The sequence below is a fragment of the Gallinula chloropus genome (assembly GCF_964237585.1).
Source record: "Gallinula chloropus genome assembly, contig: HAP1_SCAFFOLD_824, whole genome shotgun sequence".
Lineage (NCBI taxonomy): Eukaryota > Metazoa > Chordata > Aves > Gruiformes > Rallidae > Gallinula > Gallinula chloropus.
Genome location: NW_028168749.1, coordinates 1 through 7,039, shown reverse-complemented (window position 1 = coordinate 7,039; position 7,039 = coordinate 1). Strand labels below are relative to the sequence as shown.

The 7,039-nt window shown below is 65.4% G+C and overlaps 1 protein-coding gene across 1 annotated transcript; it reads right to left on the bottom strand.

Annotated features, from left to right (window-relative positions):
- Positions 1 to 254: 254 nt before the first annotated feature.
- Positions 255 to 4,033, bottom strand: LOC311204202 (voltage-dependent calcium channel gamma-8 subunit-like; the record flags this gene model as incomplete). The annotated part of the gene is made up of 3 exons (XM_084280660.1): positions 255 to 395; positions 2,252 to 2,335; positions 3,777 to 4,033. Coding segments are annotated over 3 exons (482 nt in total), but the record flags the coding sequence as incomplete, so codon positions are not given.
- Positions 4,034 to 7,039: the final 3,006 nt, after the last annotated feature.

The window sequence follows — 7,039 nt, the reverse complement described above, 5'->3', positions numbered from 1 at the left end:
TGACCCCCCTGGGATTCCCCCTTCCTCTCCACTGGTGGTTCCTGTGCTCAGCCCCCCCACCCCCCCCAAATCCCTCCTGGATTTTGGGGACCCCCCCCACCCTCTCCGTGCCTGGGGTGGGGGTGGGGTGACACAGAGACCCTCCCCCCACCCCCCAACCTTCCCCACCCTCCTGACTCAAGAGACAGATGGGACATGGGGCACCCCAAGACCCCCCCCCCTCCCCCACAATTCCCCCCCCCCCCATCACTGACCGGCGGCGACGAAGAGGATGCCGGCGCCCAGGACGAGGCTGGTGCGCGCGCGGCGCAGGCGGCTGGCGGCCACGCAGACCCCCCCCAGCAGCAGCAGCACCGCGCTCAGGATCGGGAAGATGCTGGAGGCCCGGACCACCCCTGTGGGGACCCCCCCCCAGACCCCCCCCCCGGTTAGAGACAGCCAATAGGAGCCCCCAGAACAGCAGCCAATCAGAACGCGGGGATGTAGCGCGAGGGATCGGCCAATGGGAGAGCGCGTGGGGAAGTAGCCAATCAGAGGGAAGGATCTCCAGGGCTGCTAACCAATGGCTGCAGGGCCAGTGGAGGATCCAGCCAATCAGATCCTGCCTGGAGACACAGCCAATCGGAAGCGGGCATGCGCTCGCTGGGGGTTAGACCACCGGCCAATCAGAATGCAGGCCCTTCCGCTGCTCTGAGGCCAGTGGCCAATCAGGAGGCAGAACACTGAGACACCCACCCCCCATCCCTGTTGCTAGGGGAGGGGCGTTGCCATGGGACTCTCATTGCTAGGGGATGCGTTGCCATGGCAGTGGCTGTTGCTGGGGTGATGCTGGAGCGGTTGCCGGGGCAACACTGGGATGAGGGCAGCCTGGTTGCCATGGTGATGCCAAGCTGGTTGTCAAGGCATCACTGTGAGGATGCTGGGGCGGTTGCCATGGCAGTACCACAGCTGTTGCCAAGGCGATGCCAAGCTGGTTGTCAAGGCATCACCGTGAGGATGCTGGGGCTGTTGCCATGGCAATACCACAGAGGTTGCCAAGGTGATGTCAAGCTGGTTATCAAGGCATCACCATGAGGATGTGGACGGTTGCCATGGCAATACCATAGCGGTTGCCAAGGTGATGCCAAGCTGGTTGTCAAGGCATCACTGTGAGGATGTGGGCGGTTGCCATGGCAACACCACAGCAGTTGCCAAGGTGATGCCAAGCTGGTTGTCAAGGCATCACTGTGAGGATGTGGGCGGTTGCCATGGCAACACCATAGCGGTTGCTAGGGTGATGCCAAGCCAGTTGTCAAGGCATCACTGTGAGGATGCTGGGGCGGTTGCCATGGCAATACCACAGCTGTTGCCAAGGCGATGCCAAGCCGGTTGTCAAGGCATCACTGTGAGGATGTGGGCGGTTGCCATGGCAATACCATAGCGGTTGCCATGGTGATGCCAAGCCAGTTGTCAAGGCATCACTGTGAGGATGCTGGGGCGGTTGCCATGGCAATACCATAGTGGTTGCTGGGGTGATGCCAGGGTGATGCCTGGACATGGCGGTTGTCAGGGCGATGGCAGGGCAGTTGCCAGGGTGCTATGGTGGTTGCCATGGAGATGGCAGGGCAGGTGCTGGGGTGCTGGGGTGGTTGCCATGGTGATGGCTGGGCAGTTGCTGGGGCGGTTGCCATGGTGATGGCAGGGGGGGTCCTGGGGGTGCAGGGGATGGTTGCCATGGCGATGGCGGGGCGGTTGCTGGGATGCTGAGGGGCAGTTGCCATGGCGATGCCAGGGAGGTTGCCGGGGTGCCAGGGTGGTTGCCATGGTGATGGCTGGGCAGTTGCTGGGGTGCTGAGGAGCAGTTGCCATGGTGATGGTGGGCAGTTGCTGGGGTGCCAGGGTGGTTGCCATGGTGATGGCTGGGCAGTTGCTGGGGAGGTTGCCATGGTGATGGCAGGGTGGTTGCCGGGGTGCTGAGGGGCGGTTGCCATGGTGATGGCAGGGCAGTTGCCATGGCAATGGCGGGGCGGTTGCTGGGATGCTGAGGGGTGGTTGCCATGGCGATGGTGGGGCGGTTGCTGGGATGCTGAGGGCTGGTTGCCATGGCAATGGCAGGGTGGTTCCTGGGGGTGCAGGGGCTGGTTGCCATGGCGATGGCGGGGCGGTTGCTGGGATGCTGAGGGGCGGTTGCCATGGCGATGGCGGGGCGGTTGCTGGGATGCTGAGGGGCGGTTGCCATGGCGATGGCGGGGCGGTTGCCGGGGACACTCACGCAGCAGGTACTCGGCGCTGTCGTGGTCGTACTCCATGTCCTCGGGGAAGTGGTTGATCTTCAGGCACAGCCCCCGCTTCAGCCCTGCGGGGACACGGCGGGTGTCACCGGGGGTGGGGGGACGTGGGGACACCGGGGGGTGGGGACAGCCTGGGATGGGGACACCGTGGGGACACCGGGGGATGGGGACACCATAGGGTGGAGATGTCATGGGAGGGACGACATCAGGGGACACCGGGGGATGGGGACACCGTGGGGACACCAAGAGATGGGGTCACCATGGGGATGGGGACACCATGGGATGGGGACATCAAAGGATGAGGACACCATGGGATGGGGATACCATGGGGACACCACAGGATGGGGCCACCATGGGGATGGGGTCACCATGGGGATGGGGACACTACAGGAGGAGGATCCCATGGGATGGGAACACCATGGGGATGGGGACACCAAGGGATGTGGACCCCATGGGGATGGGGTCACCATGGGGACATCAGGGGGACAGGAGACCCCATGGGCTGGGGACATCATGGGGACAGGAGACCCCATGGGATGAGGACCCCCATGGGCTGGGGACATCAGGGGCACAGGGACCCCATGGGAAGGGGACCCCATGGGCTGGGGACATCAGGGGCACAGGGACCCCATGGGCTGGGGCCACTGTGGGGACAGGAGACCCCATGGGCTGGGGACCCCATGGGCTGGGGACATCAGGGGGATGAGGATCCCATGGGAAGGGGACCCCATGGGCTGGGGACACTGTGGGGACAGGAGACCCCATGGGATGGGGACACCAAGGGGACAGGGGACCTCATGAGATGGGGACATCGGGGGACAGGAGACCCCATGGGCTGGGGACATCGGGGGCACAGGGACCCCATGGGATGGGGACCCCATGGGCTGGGGCCACTGTGGGGACAGGAGACCCCATGGGATGGGGACCCCATGGGATGGGGACATCAGGGGGATGGGGACCCCATGGGGATGGGGACCCCGTAGGATGGGGACACCAAGAGATGGGGTTACTATGGGGATGGGGACCCCATGGGATGGGGACACCAAGAGATGGGGTTACCATGGGGATGGGGACACCATGGGATGGGGACCCCATGGGCTGGGGACATCAGGGGGATGGGGACCCCATAGGATGGGGACACCAAGAGATGGGGTTACCATGGGGATGGGGTCACCATGGGGATGGGGTCACCATGGGATGGGCACACCAAGAGATGGGGTTACCATGGGGATGGGGTCACCATGGGATGGGGTCACCATGGGATGGGGACACCAAGAGATGGGGTTACCATGGGGATGGGGTTACCATGGGATGGGGACATCATGGGGATGGGGACCCCATGGGCTGGGGACCCAATGGGGATGGGGACCCCATGGTCTGGGGACATCATGGGGACATGAGACCCCATGGGATGGGGGACCCCATGGTCTGGGGCCACTGTGGAGACAGGAGACCCCCCCTCCCCAGGCTGCCACCACCACCACCACAGGTGCCCCCTGTCCCCACCTTCGAGGCAGCAGATCCTCCAGAGCCCCGAGTGGGTGAGGCCGCCGGGGTCGCGGCGGTCGCGGTGCGCCGCGTCCTCGCCCGAGGCGTTGCTGGTGTTGCAGATGAAGGCGCGGGCGTACAGCCAGTAGTCGGTGCCGATGGCGATGGTCATGAGGCCGAAGGCGGCGAAGGCGCCCACGGTGGTGAGCAGCACCTGCACCCCCCGCTCGCACCACACCACCCCCTCCCCATTCCAGCGCTTCAGCGACTCCAGCCTGAGGCGGGCGCCGGGCAGCAGCCCGGGGGGGCGCGGGGAGGGGTCCAAGGTGGGGGGGTGGGATGGTCACACACACACACAGACCCCCCCACACCACCCACCCACCCACCCAACCCCCCTGCTGTCCCGGCTCAGGAGAGTTGTGGGGGTGTAAAGACCCCCCCCCACCACCCCCCCCAAAAATAGACCCAGGGACCAGCCAGAGACTGGAAGGGGGGAAAGGGGCACCCCCCAGGCAGGGGTGGGGGTGAGGGGGGGGTGGGGGGTCCCCAAGTGGTGTTTGAGGGGGTTGTAGGGTGCAGGGGAAGGGGTCCCCAGGCAGGGATGGGGGTGAGGGGGGGTCCCCAAGTGGTGTTTGGGGGGGTTATGGGGTGCAGGGGGGGGTCCCAAGGCAGGGGTGAGGGTGAGGGGGGGGGTGGGGGGTCCCCAAGTGGTGTTTGGGGGGGTTAATGGGGTGCAAGGGGGGGTCCCCAAGTGGTGTTTGGGTGATTAATGGGGTGAAGGGGGGGGCCCTCAGGTGGTGTTTGGGGGGGTTGTGGGGTGCAGGGGGGGGTCCCCAGGCAGGGGTGGGGGTGAGGAGGGGGTGAGGGGGTCCCCAAGTGGTGTTTGGGGGGGTTATGGGGTATGGGGAGGGTCCCCAGGTGGTTTGGGGGGGTTATGGGGTGAAGGGGGGTCCCCAGGCAGGGGTGGAGGTGAGGGGGGGTCCCCAAGTGGTGTTTGGGGGGGTTATGGGGTGCAGGGGGGGTCGCCAGGTGGTTTCAGGGGGTTATGGGGTGCAGGGGGGGTCCCCAGGTGGTTTGGGGGGGCTTATGGGGTGCAGGGGGGGGTCCCCAGGTGGTTTGGGGGGGGTTATGGGGTACAGGGAGGTCCCCAGGTGTTTGGGGGGTTTATGGGGTACAGGGGGGTCCCCAGGTGGTTTGGGGGGGTTATGGGGTGCAGGGGGGGGGTCCCCAGATGTTTGGGGGGGGTTATGAGGTACAGGGGTGTTCCCCAGGTGGTTGGGGGGTGGTCGGTCCCCAGGAGCTCAGGGGGAGGTGGTGGGGTGCAGGGGGTCCCCCCAGGAGTTCGGGGGTCCCCAGGAGCTCAGCAGAGGGGTGACGGGGGTAGGGAATGGGGGGGGGGGTCACCCCAATATTCAGGACCCCCCAAATTCAACCCCTACACCCCCCCTGCTGCCGGGGGGGGGGACCCCAGGAGTACAGACCCCCCCAGCTGACACCCCAACCCCCCCCCCCAGCTTCTTTGGGGACCCAGATGTGGGGGGTGTCCCCCACCCCCACCCCCCCCCCCTACACCCCCGGGGCTCCGGGGGAGGGTCCCAGCGCTGCCCCCCCAGGTGCGGGGGCTGGAGGTGGGGGGGGGACACACGGTGACGGTGACGACGGTGACGGCGACACACACGTGGCCAGGAGCTGCGGAGACACGGGGGGACGCCTCGCACCAGGGCCTTGCACGAGGGCCTTGCACAAGAGCCTTGCACAAGAGCTTTGCACCAGGGCCTTGCACAAGAGCCTCGTACCAGGGCCTTGCACCAGGGCCTTGCACAAGAGCCTTGCACCAGGGCCTTGCACAAGCACCTTGCACCAGGGCCTTGCACAAGGGCCTTGCACGAGGGTCTTGCATGAGGATCTCACACGAGGGCCTTGCACAAGAGCCTTGTACAAGAACCTTGCACAAGCACCTTGCACCAGGGCCTCACACCAGGGCCTTGCACAAGAGCCTTGCACCAGGGTCTTGCACGAGGGCCTTGCACAAGAGCCTTGCACAAGAGCCTCGTACAAGAAGCTTGCACAAGCACCTTGCACCAGGGCCTTGCACAAGAGCCTTGCACCAGGGCATTGCACCAGGGCCTTGCACAAGAGCTTTGCACAAGAGCCTCGCACAAGCACCTTGCACCAGGGCCTTGCACAAGAGCCTTGCACCAGGGCCTTGCACGAGGGCCTTGCACAAGAGCTTTGCACAAGAGCCTCACACAAGCACCTTGCACCAGGGCCTTGCACAAGAGCCTTGCACCAGGGCCTTGCACGAGGGCCTTGCACAAGAGCTTTGCACAAGAGCCTCACACAAGCACCTTGCACCAGGGCCTTGCACAAGAGCCTTGCACAAGAGCTTTGCACAAGAGCCTTGCACCAGGGCCTTGCACAAGAGCCTTGCACCAGGGCCTTGCACCAGGGCCTTGCACCAGGGTCTTGCACGAGGGCCTTGCACAAGAGCCTCGCACAAGCACCTTGCACCAGGGTCTTGCATGAGGACCTTGCACCAGGGCCTTGCACGAGGATCTCACACGAGGGGCCTCGCACAAGAGCCTCGCACGAGGCTGTCACACAAGCCCCCCCATCCTCGTGCACACTGCCCATGTGCACTCACACACACGCGTGTGCGCTCTCTCTGCCCTCCCCCCCCCTCACCCCCCTCCCCCCGTTTTCACACGCGCTGACTCACGCTCACACGTCACACGCGGCGACACGCGCACCCACCGCCGGGTGACTCACTGGTGTGGCCACAACACCCCCCCCCAAAACTACCCCCCCCCTTAAAAACACCCCCCTCAGCCCCCCAAAACTCCCCCCCCCAACCCCCCACCCCCCCAATGGACACACATCCACCCCGTGTCGGTGCACACGCGTGTGCAAAGCTGAGTGTGCAAGGGTCATGGAGGGGGGGGAAGGGAAGGAGCAGCCTGGGGGGGGTTGGATGGAGGGGACAGGGGGAGGGGATGACGGGGGTGGGGGTGTTGCACACGTGTGTGCAAGTGTGTCAGCGCACATGTGTGTGTAAGCATGTTAGTGCACATGCGTGTGCAAGGCTGAGCGTGCAAGGCTCATGGGGGGGCAAAGGGAAGGAGCAGCCTGGGGGGGGGTTGGATGGGGGGACAGGGGGACGGGGGGTGGGGGTGTTGCACACGCGTGTGCAAACGTGTCAGCACACATGCGCGTGCAAGGCTGAGCGTGCAAGGTTCACAGGGGGTGTGGGGGGGGAGGAAGTGAAGGAGCAGCCTGGGGGG